The sequence below is a fragment of the Anser cygnoides genome, chromosome 2, assembly GCF_040182565.1.
Source record: "Anser cygnoides isolate HZ-2024a breed goose chromosome 2, Taihu_goose_T2T_genome, whole genome shotgun sequence".
Taxonomy (NCBI): domain Eukaryota; kingdom Metazoa; phylum Chordata; class Aves; order Anseriformes; family Anatidae; genus Anser; species Anser cygnoides.
In genome coordinates this window covers 118,816,147-118,838,925 of record NC_089874.1, presented here as the reverse complement: position 1 = coordinate 118,838,925, position 22,779 = coordinate 118,816,147, and the positions used below count along the sequence as shown (strand labels likewise).

The window sequence follows — 22,779 nt, the reverse complement described above, 5'->3', positions numbered from 1 at the left end:
GTTATGAAGCCCTGGAAAGTTGCTCACTCTTCCTGCTCCTCTCCTCTTTCCTGCTGCCAGGGGGGTAGCAGAGCACTGAGCAAGGTGTGCTTTCCCACTAAATGACACCTATCTGTGGCCAAGTTGCCCCTCAAATCCAGCAGCCGCAGCATGCTCAGTGAAAGCTTAACCTACGTGTCCTACCACTATGCAGACCAGTGTGCCAGCTACAATGGTTTGCAATGTTTCACGTTTTCTGGTGCCAAATTACATGAAAAAGAAAATATACCAGGGTGTTGCTGCTGCTCAGGGCTATAAAGGAGGTATCCAGCTCTTTGGCTGGGTATGTCTGGTGACAGATGCCACCCTACATGGCCTGGCACACCCAGGCTATGCTCGTTGCCCAAATATCTGAACCTGCACCCTGCCTACACTTGGAAACATCCTGTATGCTCCTATTTCTGCTCCCACATCCCTTGGGCTTCCCCTCTACCTCTCTTATCTACCTCTCTGTTGCCAGACACAGTTTATACAGCACAGGGATTTCTAGCACAGCTGGGCACCCATTAGGCAGCTAACCCAACGAGCTTGGTGTGCCCTGGGCTTCTTCTGAATGCTCTGAAAGCTGTTAAAAGCTCTTGGGCCGGTCACCGCTGCTTTCCAAAAAGTGAGAGTGGTGGACATCTAGGTTGCCAGCGCATATATGAATTCGTTATTATCAAAATGTGTTTTGTTGCATCTTCCTGCCACTTCAAGGGATTTCTAGGTTGTGTAGATGCAGTGACTGCAGAGTAAATACTATAAGCTTAAAAAAGTAAACAACAAAATGTTCAGAATGCTTACTGCCATGCTATTCTGATCCCCAAATGCTTTGATTTCTATGGAAAATTCAGGGTACTACATAAAAAGAAACCTAAAGAGTTTAGATATTTGTGTTGTAGCTCCATATAATAGTTTCAAAGAGGATGATTCACTGATATATTGATAACCTAGAGTAACCGGAGACAATATTTACTTTTTTGGTTTGCAAAATCAAAGCCTTGTCAAAGACAGCCCATCTGGAGCTGAATTTGGCAGGGGATGTAAAGGGTAACAAAAAAGGCTTCTACAAGTACATCAGCAGCATAAGAAAGATTTGGGAAAATGTAGGCCACTGCCGATTGGGGTGTGGGACCTGGAGCCGAAAATATGAAGAAGGCTGAGGTACTTGAAGACTTCCCTACTTTGGTCTTTACTGGTAAGCTTCATTTTCAGGACAAAGGCTCCTGCGACAAGTGGGACAGTCTGCAGCAAGGAAGACAACCTCAGTGGAGGACGACCTGGGTAGAGGACATTTAAACAGCCTGGAAATACACAAGTCCATGGTACCTTATGAGGGATGCACCCCTGAGGGCTGAGGGAGCTGGCTGATTCACTGCAAGGCCACTCGACTACCTTTGAAAGGTCATGGTAATAGGGCAAGTTCTTTGAGGGCTGCAAGAAAGCCATTGTCGTTCTCTGTTCAGGAAGAACAAAAAAAAAAGGATCCTCACCTCACTCCATGGGAGGAGGATGAAGTGAATCCTCCTAAAGTCATTTCCAAGCACATAAAGGACAAGAAGATGACTGGGAGCAGTCATCATGGGGCTATGAAGCTCTCCATGCTCAATCTACCTGTTTGCCTTCCACAATGAAATAACTACCTCACTGGACAAGGCAGAGCAATGGATGTTCTTCACTCTGACTTTAGCAAGGCTTCTGGCACCGTCTCCTATAATCTTATTGAAAAAAACATGGGCTAGACAAGTAGAAAGTGAGGTAGACTGAAAACTGGCTGAACTGCCAGGATGAAAATATTATTGGTGGCACCAAGTCCAGTTGGAGGCCAGTCACTAATGGTGTATCCCCAGGCCTAATACTGGGGCTGAAGCTGTTGAACACCTTCATTAACGGCCTGGATGATGAGACAGAGTGCACCCACAGCAAGTTTGCAGCTGATGAAAAACAAGGAAAAGGTAGCTAATATACCTGATGGTCGTTCTACCATTCAGAGGGACCTGGACAGGCTGAGTGAGGTGGGACTGTTCAGCCTGGAGGAGAGAATGCTCAAGGAGATCTTATCAGTGTGTATAAATATTTGATGCAAGGGAGTAAAGAAGATTCACAGATTCACAGATTTCTCTAGGTTGGAAGAGACCTCAAGATCATCGAGTCCAACCTCCGACCTAACACTAAGTACTCCACTAAACCATATCCCTAAGCTCTACATCTAAACGTCTTTTAAAGACCTCCAGGGATGGTGACTCCACCACCTCCCTGGGCAGCCCGTTCCAATGCTTAATAACCCTTTCGGTAAAGAAGTACTTCCTAACATCCAACCTAAAACTCCCCTGTCGCAACTTTAGCCCATTCCCCCTCGTCCTGTCACTAGGCACGTGGGAGAATAGACCAACCCCCACCTCTCTACAGCCTCCTTTCAGGTAACTGTAGAGAGCGATGAGGTCGCCCCTGAGCCTCCTCTTCTCCAGGCTGAACAAGCCCAGCTCCCTCAGCCGCTCCTCGTAAGACTTGTTCTCCAGACCCCTCACCAGCTTGGTCGCCCTTCTCTGGACTCGCTCGAGCACGTCCATGTCCTTTCTGTAGCGAGGGGCCCAAAACTGAACACAGTACTCGAGGTGCGGCCTCACCAGAGCCGAGTACAGGGGCACAATCACTTCCCTCGACCTGCTGGCCACACTGCTTCTTATACAGGCCAGGATGCCGTTGGCCTTCTTGGCCACCTGAGCACACTGCTGGCTCATATTCAGCCGACTATCCACCAATACTCCCAGGTCCTTCTCGGCCAGGCAGCTTTCCAGCCACTCATCTCCCAGCCTGTAGCTCTGCTTGGGGTTGTTGCAGCCCAGGTGCAGGACCCGGCACTTGGCCTTGTTGAACTTCATGCAGTTGACCTCAGCCCATCGCTCCAGCCTATCCAGATCCTCCTGCAGAGCCTTCCTGCCCTCGAGCAGATCGACACACGCACTTAGCTTGGTGTCATCTGCAAACTTACTGAGGGTGCACTGGACGCCCTCATCCAGATCATCGATAAAGATATTAAAGAGGACCGGCCCCAGTACCGAGCCCTGGGGGACTCCACTAGTGACCGGCCTCCAACCAGATTTGACTCCATTCACCACAACTCTCTGGGCCCGGCCATCCAGCCAGTTTCTAACCCAGCGAAGCGTACGCCAGTCCAAGCCACGAGCAGCCAGTTTCTTGAGGAGAATGTTGTGGGGAACGGTGTCAAAAGCCTTACTGAGGTCAAGGTAGACCACGTCCACAGCCTTTCCCTCATCCACCAAGCGCGTCACTTGGTCATAGAAGGAGATCAGGTTCGTCAAGCAGGACCTGCCTTTCATAAACCCATGCTGACTGGGCCTGATCGCCTGCTTGCCCTGCAAGTGCCGCGTGATGACCCTCAAGATAATCTGCTCCATGAGCTTCCCCGGCACTGAGGTCAAACTGACAGGCCTATAGTTCCCCGGGTCTGCCCTCCGGCCCTTCTTATAGATGGGCGTCACATTGGCTAGCCGCCAGTCAACCGGGACCTCCCCCGATAGCCAGGACTGCCGATAAATGATGGAAAGATGGAGCTAGACTCTTCTCAGGGAAAGGACCGTGAAAGGATGGAAGGCAATGGGGCACTATTTAAAATACAGCAAAGTCCATTCAAACATATGGAAAAAAAGTTCAATGTGAAGGCCACCAAACACTGTGATAGATTGCCCAGAAAGGCTGTAGAGTCGCCATCCTCAGAGATAACCCAACTGGACATAGAGCTCAGCAACCTGCTCTAGGGTGACCCTGCCATCTGTTGAGCCACTGATTTTCTCTAAAGCCATCGATCAAGTAAGCTGTGCGCCAAGTCCCTTTTCTGATACATGCAGGCGAATGGCAAAAACAAACAAACCAACAAAAAACCACCAGAGCCTGCCCTGAGGCACCTTGAACACTTGAGAGTCCTCTGCATCCTCGAGATATTTTGTGTCAGGTGTACAGAGGGCAGGTGTGTGGTGTACACTAGCTCAGCAGAAGGCTGGAGTAAGGCAATCCACTTCTGCCTACCCACCCTGCTGATGGATACCCACAGTGAGGAGTGTGCGGATGAGTAACTAAACACTCCGACCAGCCAGTGGAAACATCCTTCCTCCAAACTACTGCGCATATGGAGCAATTCAGACGTTCTTGGTCTCCCTGAAATCACGCAGCTCACCTGTCCACATGGCACACGTCCCACAGGGCAACCTGGACTTTGTGCAAAATGGTGCTTTGAGTCAGTCTGCCCGAGCTGCGTACTACCTGGCAGGACTGGGGTTGCATGTGCACGTGCAAGCTAACTGCATGCACAGGAGATATTTCTGAATGGCTGCTAAAGCTGGCTGCTGGATAACTAGAAAGCTGTAGAACATGATGCATAGAGCCGAGGCACTGACTTTTTTGGGGGAAAGTTTTAAATGTTCTCCTGTCCACATGTCTAGGCTTGCATCCTTGTATCCTCACCTACTGTTTTGCCCAGAATGAAGTGAGTTATTCCAAAACCTTTTGAGACTCTGATTACTATAGCACATTAAACAAATGTGGTCTGTTGGAAGTGTCTGTCAACTTAGCCAAGAGCTATTAATGAGAAAGAACTGCTAGGATAGCTGTACACTGAAATGTGGTTTTTTCATCTTTAATATGGCACCTGAAAAAGCCACCAATGTGTAAGATTATTTGAAGATCTCCGGTAAAATTCTTCTCTTCTACATTAATTTCATTTACAACAAAAGCCCCTTCTCCTCCTGCTGTCATTTCCTGCCTATTTTGTCTCACCTAAATTAACTGAAGACCGAAGGGGTCTGTGCGGGTGGCAGAAGAGGCCATCAGCCTCCCCAGTGAGCATGGCTAATGACAGTCGATCCTGCAAAGGGCAACGGTGGGTGATGCACCCTGCAGTGCTGGGCTGGGGAAATGGTTGTTGTGTGCTTGTCACCCGGCTGCTGGGAAAGTGGTTCTTTTTTTTTTTAAACACACTTGGAAATAATTTATTCAAAATGCTGAGTGAAGTATCGCATATATAAAATAAAATAATAAAAAATGTAACTCTAAGCCCCTTAATATTTTTATGACAAACAGGAGAGAACAGTTAAAATGCTGTGCTATTGCTAAGAATTCACAAAGCTTAGATCATTTGATTATATACCATTTACCTGTTTTAAAAGTTGAACACGTTTATGAGTTAAAGACCAATGTCTCAATAGCAGACCTGTTAATACCTATATCCCATACCCAGGAAGTTTGTAAATTTCGTCCAAAACAGACAAATGGTATTCCTATCTTATAAATCTCTATTATTTTTATATCCCACCTTAACAGTATTCTAATAAGATATGCCTCACTTGAGGCACCATGCAATCAGGCCTCAACCTGATTAAACAGTTCCTTCAAATGGGTTTTGCAAGTGCCAGCCTTAAAATAGCCAAAGAATTCACAGGGACATGAGGTAACAAATTTTGGTCAGTAAATACAGATGGTACACAACAGATTACTCATTTCTCTTAAAATAAAGGCAATTTGCCTTACATCTGAGTTCATAATTCAATTAGTAAAATTACACCATTTCAAATTTTTGATAAGATATAATGCTTTTTTACTACACTGCAGCAAAAATATGTATTAGGAGAAAGCTTCTGTACTCTCAAAAGGAGGCAAAAAAGTCTCCAGGGTTGGGTGATAATGTATCTGCAGCTGATTTTCAAAGTACCATCCCTGCTATATGTATCTGGTGACAGAAACTGAATTATGGAGATTTTCAAAAAAATGTTTCCAGAAAAAAAAAACAAAAAATATGGTTCTGCATTCCTATTTATGAGATTAAACTAGAAGTTCAGAAATGACTGCTTGGATGAGTAGAAAACCATAATTTTACAGCCTGGCACAACTCAGATTCTGTGTAACAATCCAAGGCAAAATAGCTTTTAGGAAGCAGGCAGGAGGTTGTGCACAAGCCTTCTGTTCACCGTGGTCCTGACCACAGGATGGCACTACTGGGCGCATTTTAGTAAATGCAGCACACATTGGCTATTAAATTTTAACTCTCTACTGGCACAATGTCAAGCAAACTAACACAAATCAAAGGCTGTGTATTCCCACCGCTGCCTCCAGAAAACTGCCTTGTCCACGCATTTAGCTGAATAAAGACTATGTGCTTGGAGATTTGGCTGCGCGAATAGCCTATAAAGGCTATCACATCTGATAGGCAAATAATGCCAAACCTCGGAGGTGGAAAGGGCAGAATAATCTTCATGTTGAATGTCCTTATTATGGTGATAAAGCCTCCTCCAGAAGTATGTTTCTTCATGTGCCAAGTCTGACTAATACCACATCTTTCTCTCTTAAATAACTTTTTTTTTTTCTTTTTTTCCTTTTTTCTTTGATGCAACTGCTCCCAGCTGCCCTCTAACCCACAAAACCTCTCCATACCACAGGAGGCCTTCAGCTTGCTCTGGCACTGTTGTAAAAAGCAATTGTAAAGTGAATGCAAATGTTGGAAAAATGAGTTACTACTTATATTGTTCATTAATTTTGAAGTAGTATGTGTTACCAGTTCTAAAGATGCAAGGTATTATCCCCAATCTCACATTAACTGCTGTTTTCTCTAAAATCCCTGACACTGAAAGCTTGTGATGACAAGAGAATATTCAGTTTAACAGTTCTTTATAACAATTTCTTCCCTCGTGGCCATAGAAAAAATGTTGAGATTACATTCTCAACCTTTAATATTCAGTCATATCACAAAGGTCAGTGAAAAAGAATGAGCACTTATTATACATTCAAAACTGCTTGAAGACAAAACCTTTCCTTGGCCTATCTCTTGTTTTTCAGAGTTTGACTCATGGTTATATATATTTTTTAATTTTTTTAATCATTTAGGGTTGGCAAGACTGTAAACAGCAACACAAGGTACAGAATACTAATGAATTAGGAGCTGTGTATTTCCTTGAATATGAAAGATGTAGTATTTTAAATATAAACAGATAATTAAGCTGATCCTTTTAATATTAATTTAAATAATTTCTTACGTGATCTGGACTGAATTTGGCCCATAATATTTTCATCAATTAAAAACAGAGAAATACTGAAGCTGAACTTAATGCCTGAGTAAACTTCCTGATATCAGAATTGTATTTTTCATCCTCAGAACAGAAGGGACACACAAAAGAGAGATGGCATACACTTCTCTCTTCTTTTCTGAAGAGTTTGGGTTAATCCAGAGGGTTTCTGGGAGCGCTTGATTTATTTTGGGACAAAATCTCCAAATCTACCTCAGCTGTGGAGAATGAGAGACTCATTATGAAGTAGGATGTTCATGTGGCACACCGGACTTAGGCAGAAAACCATCTTATGTCTGAAGTCATAGGGACAGTTCAGACTTCTATCTCATTTAACCTTTTGTTGAGATTGGTAATGGAGGTGCTACTTACTGCCATTGATTCAGGCTTTCATATTTAAACACCTATTACATTTGAAAGTGAGGATTTATTTGCCTAAAAGTCTTTGGGGATCCGAGTTATAATCAGCCTTGAGATAAGGAGAGAAGTATCCTGCTATCCTGAAGATCCATTTTTTCATGTTAAATTCGTTTGAATAGACAATGTCTCATTCAGGCAAACTGTAGAGAACATTTGACTAAAATTTGTCCTTGTGTTCACATAATCTTTCTGCATTTGCTCCCCAGCCATTACTCATATTCCAAGCAGTGTCTTCTCCAAGAACCAGTGCTCCAGTCCCTGGATGAATCATTCAGCAAAGAGAACTCCAGAACCAGGAGGCAATTGTGGCGACTCCCATGTCCGCAGTTTGCGGTATCACGAACTAAAGCATCACATTTCTCAAGGAAACAGGCGTGAGGAATAGGCCAAGAAAAGGCGAAAAGCTCCAGTTGACACAAACATAACTCAACAATCAGCAACAATAAGAAAGGAAACAAAAATGCAGAATGTAGAATGACAGAGAAATGGGATTTAAGTGAAGTAGCACACATCTATATCCTTTCTCCTCCGTGTTTAATGATGTTGTCAGGGCCCCTAGATGGAGTAAGAGTCTCGATGTGTATGGCCACTTATCTGTCATCCTTTATTTTACACATGCAATTCTTAAAGATATTCTACAAATCTGAGACAAAAAAAAAAAAAGAGTTTCAAGGCAAAATGCAGATGAATGAAATGTGGAAAATTAAAGTTGGGGAAGATCAGCACCTTTACAAGAGATGCAGTGTGATACTAGCGTCGACTTCATTTGTTAGAAATGGCGTTCAACCTCCTCAAACAATATATACCGAGAGACTGATTCACTTCTTTCCTCATGTCATAGTAGTGTCAGTGAGTTCGACAGACTTACTTTCAATTTACTTTTTGTTGGGAAAGAAGACACCTACATGAACTGAAGTAAGGGCTGAACATACACAGAACTTGCACTAGAATTTGCCCCACTTTGCAGAGAGATGTACCAGAGACCCCTGGCAGCTCCACTGCAAGCTCCTCTTGCAGCCAACAACAATATCACAGATATAATTCAGTTTGAATTTGGCCTAGAAATGGATTAATTCAGCACAAGGAAAATTGTCTCTGTAAAGCTACTGTTCATCATAAACAAGTCAATGCTGGGAAGCTGAATGTTCATTGTGTGGAGTCCCAGAACCATACTGAGAACAACACACACTGAGGACATTATGCTGTACAGTCTCTTCACACTTACAAAACTGGGAAATTATTTTTATGGCCAACATCTTCTGTTCTCACAATTTGTCCTAACATACCAGATATATGCTGTAAGAAATCCTCCACTAAGACTTACAGAAAATGATCCTAGGTACAGCTGGTGGGTAAAAATAAGAGATAACCGTTAAGCTAAAGCCTGCCTTTGAATATTCTGAGGGTTATGAAGTTGACCTACAGCATTAGAGATACACAAACTGACTTTTGATGTGACTCTGGAAACAAATTAACATGGTTCTAGAAGGAAAAAACACTCTTTGGGAATTACAGAAGAAGTAATTTATAGTGAAAATTATGTCAGGCCCTACACTTTGAGTTTTCTTCTTTGGACTGTTTGCTCTGTTCACCCTAAAGAAGCCCATAATTGCTGACAACATTCACCACAGACAGACAGCATGTCTGCTGGCTCCACAGCAGTTTTATTTGTAAGAGTTACTGGAGACAGAGGCTGAAAGGGAATGAAGTGGGGAATGAGGAAGGGCAGAAGACAGATCAGACATTTTGCAGAGGAGGTAACTGTTCAGGCTGGAAGGTGGTGCAGACGGTTCAGTTAAGGTGGAGGAAAGCTGCATAGTGCCTAGTCATTCTCCAGAGCTATGTGATAGCATCCAAACTAGAATAAAGAAAAGAAAAAAGGAAAAGGAAAAGAAAAAAGGAAAAGGAAAAAAGGAAAAGGAAAAGGAAAAGGAAACACAAACCAAACCACCACCACAACAAAAACCACCTCAACAAAATTCTCAACTCAGCAGACGATATGGAGAAGGACACTTTGAATGCAATGTTACTACACATGGATGAGGCAAAATGCTGCAGCTTATCTTCTCAGGAAAAGTTTTTTGCAAGGGCATCAAAACTGTCCTCTACTCTCTGCAGAAAGCAGGTATGGACAGAGCCCATGTATGACTCCTCAAGAGTTTTCTGCTTTGAGTCCAGAACAGAGGCAGGGCAAGCTTGAGATGATGGACTGAAGCTCCCTAGGAGTAAAGGACCACGATCACCAAACTCACTGATACCTGCTCCAAGGAAAACTTAGATATTTTTTTCCCTTTCTCACATAAATATGATGTCATATGGCAAAAGCAAAGCAAAACAAAACAAAACAAAAAACAGTGAATGACCAACATGTGACAGGCATGAAATCACACTGCTTAATGCACTCTGGCGCCTTCCTATCAAAATACCTGAACTAGACAGCCCAGAATAGGACAGTGCAGTGGATTTACGTGGCAAGGTTTTGGTGGGGGGGGCATAGGGATGGCTTCTGCAAGAAGAAGCCAGAAGCTGCCACATGTTACATACGGGCCCCGCCGCTGGCCAGAGCCAATAAGCGATGTTGTTTGTGTCTCTGTGAGAGCAGATTTAAGAAGGAAAAAAAAACTGCTGGGAAACAGCAGCTGGGAGAGAGGGGTGAGAACCATACCTGCAGCCCCCAAGGTCAGTGCAGCAGGAGGGCAGGAGGTGCTCCAGGCACACAGCAGCAGTTCCCCTGCAGCCTGTGGAGAGGCCCCTGGTGGAGCAGGCTGTCCCCCTGCAGCCCATGGGTCCCACACGGAGCAGATCTCCACGCTGCAGCCCGTGGAGGAGCCCCCGGTGGAGCAGGTGGATGTGGCCTGGAGGAGGCTGCGGCCCATGGAGAGCCCCCGCAGGAGCAGGCCCCGGGCCGGAGCTGCAGCCCGTGGAGAGGAGCCCACGCAGGAGCAGGGGTCTGGGGGGAGCTGCCGCCCGTGGGGGACCCGTGCTGGAGCAGTTTGCTCCTGGGGGATGGACCCCGTGGTACGGAGCCATGTGGGAGCAGGTCTTGAGGAGCTGCTGCCTGTGGGCAGCCCCCGCAGGCTCAGTTCGGGAAGGACGGCATCCCGTGGGAGGGACCCCACGGGGAGCAGGGGCAGAGTGACCGTGAAGGAGCGGCGGACACGAAGCGACAGGGACTGACCGCAGCCCCCATTCCCTGTTCCCCTGTGCCACTTGGGGAAGGAGGTGGAAGAGGGTGGCTGGGGGGAAGGTGTTTTTGGTTTCTTTCCTTTGTTTCTCACTTCTCTAGCTTGTTAGTAATAGGCAATAAATCTTACTATTTCCCTGCTCTGAGTCTGTTTTGCCCATCATGATAATCGTTGAGCGATCTCTCCGTCCTTATCAGAACCCTTGAGCCCTTTGCATCGTATTTTCTCCCCCTTTCCCTTTGTGGAGGGTGAGTGAGAGACCGGCTGTGGTAGAGCTTGGCTGCCCACCTGAGTAAAACTACCACAGGTTGTGAAAACACAGGAATGAAACAAAGGCTCAAGTGTAAGACTTTGCCTAAGAAAATGTTCTTGCAGCCATGAGGGTAACATGAAGGAGAGAGCAACCAAGAGACCAACGGCTGAAGAGAAGTCAGAGATAAAACACATGCCACAGGTAGTAAGATGAAACTGAAGAAGGGGGACTGAAATGATGAAGGGGGAGATTTAGAAATACAGCCTCAGGTTGAAGGAAAAAAAAACAAGAGGGTCACAGAAGAAAAAGCTCTCACATGAAGTGATTCTGTTATCATCACCAAGATATCCTTTTGTTTTCATGAGATTGTATGTTTGCATGTATCTTGCAATTTTCGCAATGTCTAGAAGAGTACTAAGCTAATACCTGTTGTTGTTGTTGTTGTTGTTGTTGTTGTTATTATTATTATTATTATTATTATCTTTTGTTTTAAGTCATTAAGGACATTGGTCTTCCTAATGAAATATGGAAATAAGATGCACAAGCTTTCTGGTTTTGGGTGAGTAAACCAAAGCATGCCAGGTCACAGGTGACTAATCCCTGGTGCCTGGAGCAAATGTTCAGTCATCAGCTGGTGAATTGAGCAGACTGCCCAACCTTAAGCCTGTGTCAGAAGAGCCATCAGAAATAGCACAGCGAATGGCAGTTTTAGCAGGGCTCAGGAAGTCAGTCAGACAAGGTTTTCAGCTAGGATCCGATTACAAAGCTGTCTGCATCAAGCCTCGGCTGAGCCACCTGTGTAGTGGAGGGCAGTCTATCGGTGTACCTGGGACATGGCCTAGTCTACGTGTCTGTCAGCTACTGACTCAAAGGATGCCAGTTCAGTTATCTTCCTCTGTAAAGGACAAAATAATATCATCTGACATTTTTTTTGCAACTCAGTTCTTAACAGGAGCTGCTTGGAATAAGGGCATGGTTGAAAAGTCAGTATCTAAGCACATGAGGAGTTGTAAGTTTAAGATACACAGCCTTGTTCGGTTCGTTTTTCGTGTTTTTTTTTTTTTTTGACATTGAAGTGAATTCCAAATGTCCACTGATAGGTCTTGTATTAATCCTGTACGAGACAGAATTGTGGTGGTAGCCTTTAAAAGCAAACAATCAGGGACATCTGAGAGACCACAAAACCCAGTCCACTTTGTGCCACCACTGAAATAAGGCGGAATTTGTAATAGTAGTCCCTCTATGAACGTGCCAAATACACAGGTTATATGCCTGCTCTCTAACAGCTATTAAGATCTGTAAAGCATATTAATAGACTTTTACAGTTAAAAGGAGAAGAAAAGAAAATCTGAACCCATTTTCGGGATATTGTTCTGTGAGTGAACACTTACAGACTAAAATCCTTATGAAGGATTTGTCTGCAGGGAATATGCTAAATCAAGCCCTTTTGAACTTTTGATTAAATAATTGATGCATAATGCAGAATGTATAATATATGCATCCTTTTCCCATAGTTGCCTGGAAACCCATATGGAATAGTACTAGCAGTTCCAGGAGCATTTAGTCTCTAAGTCGCTAGTAAAGACAAAGGAACAAAAAAGTTTTTAAAATCATTAGCTCATCTTTCTTTCCATTATTCAAGTACTGCAGGATACCAGAATTAGTAACTTACACAATGGTATTGTGGGTCTTGTAATACGGAGTGATTTTTCTTTTTCTTTTCTTTCTTTTTTTTTTAAAAAAAAGCTATATCTTTTGGAGTCATATGAATGACTGTAAGTCTCAGATTCTGATAAAAAACAAAGAAAAACTAATATTATTATAAATTAATGGTAATAAGCAGATCATAGAATATCCAAGAGGATCAACAGAGAATAAAAATAAGAAATCAAATTTTTAAAAACATTTATAGAACTTCTAAGCAAATCTCCCAGAAGACTACCACTGACTATCTAGAAGATAGTCTAGACTATCTAGAAGAATATGAAGATACCGTGATCAAAAATTCTAGAGGCAGATTGTTTTCACAAGAAATAATGTTTCAAATTGCAGGCAAGCAGACCTTTTACACTTCTCGAATATGCAACATTGCTTGTCATTCAATCTGATTGCTCTGTGACCCAGCCTGAATCTATCTTGTGCTTTACTGCTTCCAGGATGAAATGAAAAACATGATAAAAACCAACAATGAGAAAAGAGCACTAATCACAGAACCCTACAATGATGAAGGATTAAGTTATTTAACTCAAACAACTCTATAAATATGATAATTTGGTGCCTCCATTTCTTATGGTCATCCTAAGGAAAAAAAAAAAAAAGAGGGACAAGCACAAATTGCACAGGCTATACAGTCCTTGAGAACTAAAAGGCAGGATTACTGGGAATGATGGCCCCTTGCCACAGCAAGGATTTTCATGGGATTCTTGCACACACCATCAAGCATTTCTTGTGGACTCTGGACTCCATTTAACTTTAGTGAAAGTTGATACTGAGTCAAAGAAAGAATGGCTGTATGGTCTGGTAGTGAATCATTTCATTTAAGTAAAAGGAAGCTGTTGTGAATGCCTGAATCAATGAACATATAACTATGAAAGATTTGGTGGGTTAAATACCGACAGGCCAGTCCTGAACACTCCTAAATATCTTCTAGGTTTGTTCAAAAAGGTCCCAAAAAGGCAACTTTTTGGATACTTAAGATCAGAGCATATTTTCTCATGATGAAGAGAAAGCTGACACGACATCTGCTATCAACTTCCTAAACCACTGGATAGAACGAAGGTCACAGCACCATTTCCAGAGTGGAATCAAGACTTTCATATCCTTTCCTTTTACTCAAAGTACCAGATAATGTGACTTTGCATTTTGCTGTGAATGGCAGATTAAATGGGTTGTCTTAAGACAGTTTAAGCATCAGCCCAGTACAGAAAACAAAACAAACCAAAACCTACCAGTATTTTTATTTCAGTTTAATAAAATCATTTTTTAAAAAAGTGATTGCCACCCTGAGGAGGGCCTGTACCTCATACAGGTTGATCTCATCATTTTATACTAAAATTGCCAGTTTCTAGGACAAACCAGTTTCAGCAGCTTGCTGTAGCATTACAGGAGGTATAAGAGCACAGAAGGAAAAAAGCTCTAAGTATCTAAAAATAGTGTGTTTACAATAACTGTCATTCATTTTCAGTGGGAAATTATTATATTTCAGGAGGGTGAGAAATTATTCTAACTTAAAACAAGTGTAAAAAGGCAGATCAGATCAGAGAGGCACCCAAGAGCACGTATGGAGATTAAGCTGACATGCCTACATGGCTGGCTGTGACTACTTAAGCCCAGAGGAGGTAGGAGGAAGGGCAGGGTGGAGGTGGAGGAGGCTGCTCTGGACATTCACAAGGTCTCCATCACAGTGGTGGCAGCTCCGCTTCCTATGTGCAAACAGCTGTATTATGACTTGGATAAGACAAAACAAAACAAAACAAAAAAAATTACTCATGCAGAAAAATATTGAAGGGAGAAACAAAGACACTGAAACCCTAAGGTGTTGGGATTAAACTGTCAGAGAAAGAAGCTTCCTTTTTGTTTGCATTAATTAAGCCGTATATTACAATCATCATCATGGCTTTAGATTCAAGCTTTCAACTGCCAATGATTTATTCTGATCTAGGGAAATCAGCAAAATTTGCTTTTTGCAGCCAGAGTCATAGAATAATCTCACAACATGTTCAGAAAAGTTCATTAAGGACAGCAGTAGTTTTCCAGCTGTACAGCTCTGTATTAGTGAGTGATGTTTAATTGTATAATGGCTTCGATTATGATATGTTGTTATGTTCCACTCCTGCTGCCACCATAGCCCAGAGGGAATTTGCATGTGAACATGGTATTTCATCTCAGATTGTTTTTCTGTATAAACAAATCGGTTTTAATAAATTCACTGGAAATCAAATATTAAAATAAACCAACAGAACAATGATGACTGGGGATTACTACAAATCATACTTCTTCGTGTTTCCTGAATATGTGAATGTCGAAAGATGCATGCAGCTGCTGCCATCGGTCACTCACGCCTTCTTTTAGGAAAGCCTTATTACTCTTCTGTGTCTGAATGCTATGGATAGAGAGCTGTAAGTTAAGATGGCATCTTCCTTGCATGGTGAGAATGTACATTGGATGCTTCAAAACTATTTCAACACACAGGAGGTCAAGCAAAGTACAACACCCTAATGATTGACTTTGAGCAACGTTGGGTTTGTAGGGTTTTCAAGTTCTGTGACTGTTGCAGACCTCATAGTGCTCGTATTTGCTCATCTGTAGTTTTTCCATCTGCCCCCTTGACAGTGGGCACTATTTAGGTTCTCCTTTAAAGCACACTGGGAAATCTAGGTGATGAAGTAGTCAGCTAGCTGCATTTTGTACATTTTGCACAGTACAGACTGCAATAAACATGTAGCACTTTTGATCAGGTTTCTGCACCTGCTTCCTGTCTGTTTTGATTATCCCAGATAATGAAATTTAACCTCAGATGATTAGGGTGCTGTTATTTCTGAGACTACATTCAACACAAAGACCCAGTAGAGCAGCCATGGTCAGCTCACATGCTCCCGCTTTACATTCTTAGACCTAAAGATGATGCAACCAGCAGTAGGGTTTTTTTTGAGGTCCATCTCTCCAAGACTATTGGAATTCATCTGAAATTATTCATGCCCCGGTCTCAAGATCTTCTCAAGATTTTTCTTTTTAGCATCAAATTTTCTTTGATTTTTTTTCTTTTTTCTTTTTTTTTTTTACAGAAGAGGTATCTACATCTTGTGCTAGTCTTTATGATTAAGAGAAGACTACTGCTATCGCAATAGCTCTATTTCTACAGGAGTTCTGCAAACTAATAAGCAAGTAGCACGTAATAATCTCTTTCTCTACCCCACATATCCTCAAAGGTACCTACACTACCGACAGAGTTTGTCTGTTCATTACTTCTGTGCTTGGAAATTGTAATCAGAAATAGGGAAGCATTAAGTGAGTTTATATTCATGCTGCACGAGTAAAGTTTCCCAGGTTTTGGAATTCCTGCATGTAGAATTTGGGATGTCATGGATTGCATTCCACATTTGGGCACTAGCAGATTTCAGAGGTGTGCCACCAATGATTTGTAAATGTTATTGTTATTCATTGGTAGCATCAACATAGGAAAAGGAGAATGCTTAAATCTGAAGGAAGCTTTCTTTAAAAGATAGCATTGCCTTTTTTTTTTTCAAATTTATGTACATATTTTCTGACTCTTTATGAAGAATTTCTTGCTTCTCTGAAGAATTAAGCTGGACTGATTTCAATTCCATCCTGTTTGACAAAGAACTGCAATGACTGGTATTGATTTTTCTCACTCTGCTGATTTTATTTAAACTGGCTGTTGGTTTAAATGCTCAGAGAGATTTCTATAAAAGAAACACTTTTCACATGCACAGTAGTTTTCCTAAAGTTTTATAGAATTATCACAAAGACATATATTTGCAGTTTTGAAGAATGTTTGCTATGTATCTTTAGTTATCTTCCTATTGTGAAAATGAAATAATTCAATAGTGCAATTAAGTTGATCAACAAGTGTTAGTATTAAGAGCACGACGTATGTAGTGGCATTCTGGTAAATGGTGGTGAATTGTCACCTCCCCTATAATTTTGGCCACATAGTCTAACTAGTTTAAGGAGAGATACTGCAAGAGAGAACAGCCCTTAGACTGTCAGCGCATCTTCGCCCGTTACACAGCGCTTACCTCACCAGAAAAACCCACTCTTCTGATGAAGGTTTCAGCAAAACACTCTTTTGTAGTGAGAGAAGAATTCACAGAGGGAGGCAAGGAGATGTGCCTGTGTCTGTCTGCATTAAAGACAGCAGAAACAAACATTGCATTGTTTGCGATAAGTGTAGCTGCCTGATATCCCAGGACTGTCACACACTGTTCTATGCTAATGGGCACCTTTGGGTAAAAAAGCTGGTGTTAATAAAACCTCTGCTCTGCTTTTCTTGGAAGAGCCACTTCTGGCACTCAAAGCAGCTCTTTGCTTCCATCCTCATACACCTCCAGCCTGCAGCCAAGAGCAGCTCCTGCAATTTATTAAATTAGTTCTTTTAAAGAACCCCTTAAATACATTTTTTCCGAGCAATTTTTTTCCCAGTGAGCCGTGGCTGGCATAAGCGAGTGAAAAGCTGGTCGAGGCAGGGCAGGAGAGCACAGCTGAAAGCATGGCTTGAGTGACAGGAGGTGCTATCCACAGGGAGTGGAGTGGGACTGCCTTAGAGCTTTTTCTTTTTATATCCTCCCCTAAATGAAACATCTCACATGCAGCAGAAGGGTTTTTTTCCCAATGTCACTTTTTTTTTTTTTTTCTCTTGAACATATTATTGGGTGCTGCTTAATGGCAATTTCTGTAGGAAATAAAAAAGAGTCACTGACATGAGCAGGAGGTCTGGTATTAACCATTTCAGGGCAGCTCTTGGTTCAGTGGCTCTCTGCTTAGAAGCTCTGCATCGGACAGCCATTGCTTGAAATCACATCGGGTAAATGAATGACGTCTCTTCCTACTAGTAAGAGTAACCCATCTGGAAGAACAGCAGTCAGACAGAAGCAACGCGAAGAAAACTGTACTTCATGGTGAAAAGATGTGTGCAACTCATCCCATTCCAGAGCAATGGAAATTATTCTCCTAGCTCATCAGTGGTAACCAGAAGGCAAGCAGTGTCCATGAGGGACTTGGCACAAACTGGCAAACTGAGGGGCATGTGCATTTGCTCACTATATGATGAACAGAAGGAAAAGTTCCACGTAAGCAGATCCCACTTGATAAACATGAGGAACAAAGCTAAGATTAACAACCAATATTTTTAATTAGCCAGCCACTCCCAACTATGAGGCTATTGCACCTTTACGTTTGTTTTTTTCATTTGCTTCATTAACAGTTATCAAAGTAATTAGTGCTACAACTTTGCTATCAGTATGAACTTCATTAGATATCTCTGTCACTTCAAGTTATTGAACTATAACCATGAAAATGAAGTGGAAATTTCATCCACTTAAGCATAAAATATAAAAAAAATAAAATTAACAACTGAATGCAGCATAAATGTGTCTTTTGATACATTTCCTTTTGAATGGCAGAAGACAGCTGCTGGGCAGGTACTAAAACCCTCCTAAATTTTATGTCTGGCAGCCTGCTTACAATGTGATACGAATCTTACTTCAGCTAAACACAAATTAAAAATATTAGAAGTGTGCTGGAGAGGTGACTGAAAGACCAACTCTGTAGCTAATTATCTAATAAATACTCTCCAAAGTCTTCCGCCACAGCTTGGCCACTCTAGTATGTTTGGACAGCATAAATTAAATATTTCTGTAACACAGATGGATGTAGGCTCAGAACTAGGAACTCTGTCCCAGGCGGGTAATCCCTATCTACACTGAGCATTTCTTAATGTATTTACCACTGTCCGTAACACAAAGTGTAGCCAAGCTATCACTCTAGTTTAAACGTGAAAACCAAAAAACTTGTTTTCTCTGCATTAGTCCTCTCCCTCCTGTTACTGCTGACATGAGTTCCCATGGGTAGGATTTTTTTTTAATTAAACTTAGTGTGGAAAGGCCCAGTAAAGCACATAAATCCAAACCCACCATTCTACGTAACTGCACAATATTTCAGACAGAGAACAAATGATACAATCCATTACAGATTTTATATGCATTTTTCCATTAAAGTTTATAGCTTTTCTCATGAATGTGTTCATAGAAGTTGAAGCTGTAAAGGAAGACAGACAGAATCTCAGAAGAAATGCTAAAAAGATCACTAATTAAGCGGGAAACTTCTCAGGAATGAAGCCTAGAAGGTGGAAGAACGACATGCAGGGATTACAAGCAGATTCCTCCTCTTGGAAGGGATCTCTCCAGCCGACCTCCTGGAAAAAAGGGGCCGACTAATGTTGCACAGATTTGGCTACTAGCCAAATAGGCTAGAATCACCATCTCTCCTTCACAGAGTTGCTATAAAAACACTTAATTTGCAGGATTGCTGGAACTCCCAAATATGATTTACAAGAAAATTGGAGAATGTAGTCAGCATACATATTAATTAAAGCTGTGGCTTGCGTGAAGACCCACACTTCTGTGACAGAATCATGGGCATATGTGTGACAAGATCCTTACCTAAATAAGCCAGTATTTAAAATCTGCCCAGGTACTCTGGTTAGTGGCTTTTTTTGCCACGCCAGATCCAACTGTTCTTTATTGTGATGGATCTGAGGGACAGACCGTGGAGTGCGACGGACAGCTAATTGCAATAGTGTATGAAGGAAGTGCTGACATACTTACAGTTGCATTTCTTCTGAACAAATCTGAGCTTACACGCTGTTCGGTAGGTGGACAAACGAATGCGATCCAGATCTTGAGCCCCTAGTGGAAGAGAATAACAGCAAAATTTGTATGGAATATAACCTATGTGTACCTTTGATAACAGGGAAGCCAGAGAACAAAGAGGACACAGGAGCCGACTCTGTATAATTATTTTCAAGGTTATCTCCTTTGCAGGGAGATCAGTGAGGGGAGGGCAGAAAGATGGGGAAAAGTAGGAGCTACAGTGTTAAAAGACTTTTATGAAGGAAGGCAAGGAATAGTCAGCCCACTGTGTCTGTCACTTTGAAGAACAATCTGGTCAAGCTGCAGGCTAAAAGACACACTGGCCAGGCTCCAACAGAAGGGAAAACCTCCATCTAATTTTAATATTTAACAACAAAGCTCATAACAAATATCTTTGGCAGACACGCCGGATCAGAACAAGGTATTGCCAGCAAACCAAATTAGAAACAATATCATGCCATAACTAAAGGGCTGATAGCGATCTGCAGAAGGGGGCAAAAATGCTGCAAGGAGCGTGGGGCATCCTCCGTTTCGCAGAGGTATGTTCTCTGCAACGGAGATCTCCGAGCCAGCTCCCTGGCTCACACGCAGCTTGGCCCTGGCCTCTCCAGCTTAAAGACCTGGCAGCATTTCCAGAGCAGCTGTCCAGGAGATACGGGAAGGAGCTGACTGGTAGCTACTCCATGTGAAAGAGCAGCAGAAAGGGACCGGTATGGGGGGCAGAATCTGGCACGGTGTCTTCAGGCATACTGCTGGTGTGTATCATTCGCCACGCTTTCCAGAAGTCTCAAAAAGTTGATGAGTAGGTTGTTATTTAAATGTTGCTCCTTCTTGGCTGGTATGTCTTACACAAGAAGTGTTGCTGCGTAGCTACAATATGGCCTATGAGATGCGAGACTGCTTATTAATTGTGCCACACATTTCATGGAATCATGTACAATTGAGCTTTTGCATGTTTGTTTTCTCATTGTGGTTGGCCCTAGAATAAAAGAGTAAAAACCGTTCTGTTCAGTTGAGCAGCCTCCTCTGCAGGAACGGTACCAACCTACAAAACCAGGGCTTCTCAAGGAACTGTCCAAATGAAACACATCCATACAAGTGAAATATGGCCCTATTCTGCTTTCACCCATTTCCCAAAGGCTTTCTTTAAAATTCCTCTTCATGTTATTGGACTGGCCACTCAGCTTCACTGCTGCACGTATGGCCATGTCAGCCTCGTTCACCCACACTTTCTTAAACAATCTGGCACCCTCTGGACCCGAATATTTCACATGTGCTCTACCCCGTGAGATGAAAATGAGAGTGATACTCTTCCTTCTCCCCAGACTCTGCTCTTTTCCTGACCGCATTGTCCCACACCATCTTCCCGGGGCTCTCAGCTACTCCCTTCTGCCAGCTGGTTGTCTTAACACCATCTGTTCCTGGAAGAAGCTATCTTTAACTACTTCACATCAGGTCTGCAAAGCCTTATTTTTTTTCATCATAGTCTTATCGCTGAATTACAGTTTTTCTCTTCTGCATTAGTACCCCACTGACAGCTTTTGGAAAACTCCTTTATTGGTGAAGGAGAGTTGGTAACACTTGCAACAACAAATCTTTCCTTTTTTAGTAGGACCAATGAGTAATACAAACTTAACTTTTTTCCCTCTTAACTTTAGTGAAAGACACTAATAAAAGCTCCCAAAGCTCCTTTATAAAACTTCAGCATTCTAATAAGATGAACAGGTTCAAAGCAAAGTGAAACTGGCTCATTATACTTTCTAGGTTGTAGTATCAATTCCAAATACACAAAACTGTAGGCAGTACTGTTGCTTTTTTTCCCCTACTATTTGCACACACTGAATTGTGTTACTTTGGGAGGAGGTGTTTCTGTTGATAAAACTGTGGAACATACTACTTAATTTTATCATGATTCACATTTTACCACAGTCTGAGATCCATTTGTCAAATAACTTCTGTAGAAACATGACTTCATTTTACATGGAGAGCGCTGAAAAATATGTGGAAAGATGTGTGGGACTGAGCATGGCAAATGAGACTGGGAATTTGTAACTTGCCTACAGGATTGCCAGTGGCCTCTCATTCTCTTTGCCGACTGGCAGTGTTTCACTGTTTCTTTTGAATATTCTCGTCTAGGTAATACTGTCGGCAGTTCTCAAAAATAATAAAAGGATACATTGAGCCCTTGGCTGCTGTCTTCATGCTTGGTAATATGTGCTGGCAGCACTACCATAACGTACATTTTGATTTTTTTTCATCAGAGCAGTCTGGATATATGAGCATGTCAGGTACGACTAAGGGTAGCCTACTGATTTGACATCCAGTGGTGCACCTTGAGAGATAAGATTCAATCTAAACTTTAACTCTACAGAATATGATATTGGTTATGATACTAATTCACAAAGGTTTGTAATTGGGAACTAGAAAGATGCTTCTTCTGAAGAAAAGGAAAGAAAAAAGTCAAACGAAATGTCTCTAATTACAGAGGAAATCATACGCTGCCTCAAATCTGAAGTGAGAGTCCAATCCATCTACTCTTTGTTCAGAACAAGCTTCCTACAAAGGCATGCACAATTCGATTTTTTTGCTGTCTGGTGCTGTCTGGAACACGATCCACTTTCTAAAAACATAGTGGGGTTTTAATCACAGGCTTGCAGATATTACCACAAGAACCTAAAACACTGGCAAACTCCTCTACATCATTTACTTTTTTCATCTAACATGGGCAGGTTTGGAGTTCAACTTTCTACCAGAAACTTATGTTTTTTCACAACATTAGGAAACTTTGCATGACCCAGGGTATGTAGGGTATGTTGAGTGCCTGATTTTTGTTCAGCATGGACTTTGTGGGCTTGCGCACAGCTGAGGGGACCTGAATTCAATGACAATAGGATGAGTTTCTGTTTCAGTGCAACACACCCTTTATACCCACAGTATCTCAACATGCAAAATTGAGCATTTTATGAATGTGAACGTTTCTTTGCCTAAAACATATTTAGTTTATTACACACAAAAGAAACGTATTTTCCCCTCTATCTTTTTATCTGGTTGGAACCTGGTTCTCTGTGTGCGTGTGTAGCAGTAGTAGGAACAAAGGCAGGCAAATAGGAAAGGCAGGCATATATGAGATAAACCAGACACAAGTAAATATGTCAAAATACTAAAATGTGAAAGAAAAATAACTATTTGTGTAGGCTATGGGAAAATAATCCCTCCTCATTCTCCAACTACTCATTGTCAATTTTCCCAGCACTGCCTTAATTCCCTCAAAACAACCCAGAACAACAAAGCAGCCTTCAACCCTGTGGGAGCAAACCATAAACCCCCACTGAAAATTCTTAAGGAATTATCTCCTGGTTTAGGAGTTCAGATGCATTTCAAACAGACTGAAGTTAGTGGTATTTTTGCCACTGACTTGAGCTGATACAAGCTGAAGTCCT

General features: G+C 42.2%; 1 protein-coding gene across 19 annotated transcripts in view; it reads right to left on the bottom strand.

Moving 5' to 3' along the window:
• Positions 1-22,779, bottom strand: part of DTNA (dystrobrevin alpha) — a 227,652-nt gene that overhangs the window by 76,383 nt on the left and 128,490 nt on the right. For all 19 annotated transcript variants that reach the window (XM_066992934.1, XM_066992930.1, XM_066992929.1 and 16 more), the window contains one exon: positions 19,295-19,375. In XM_066992934.1, the coding sequence (XP_066849035.1) occupies positions 19,295-19,375 (81 nt within the window). The remainder of the gene's footprint in view (positions 1-19,294; positions 19,376-22,779) is intronic.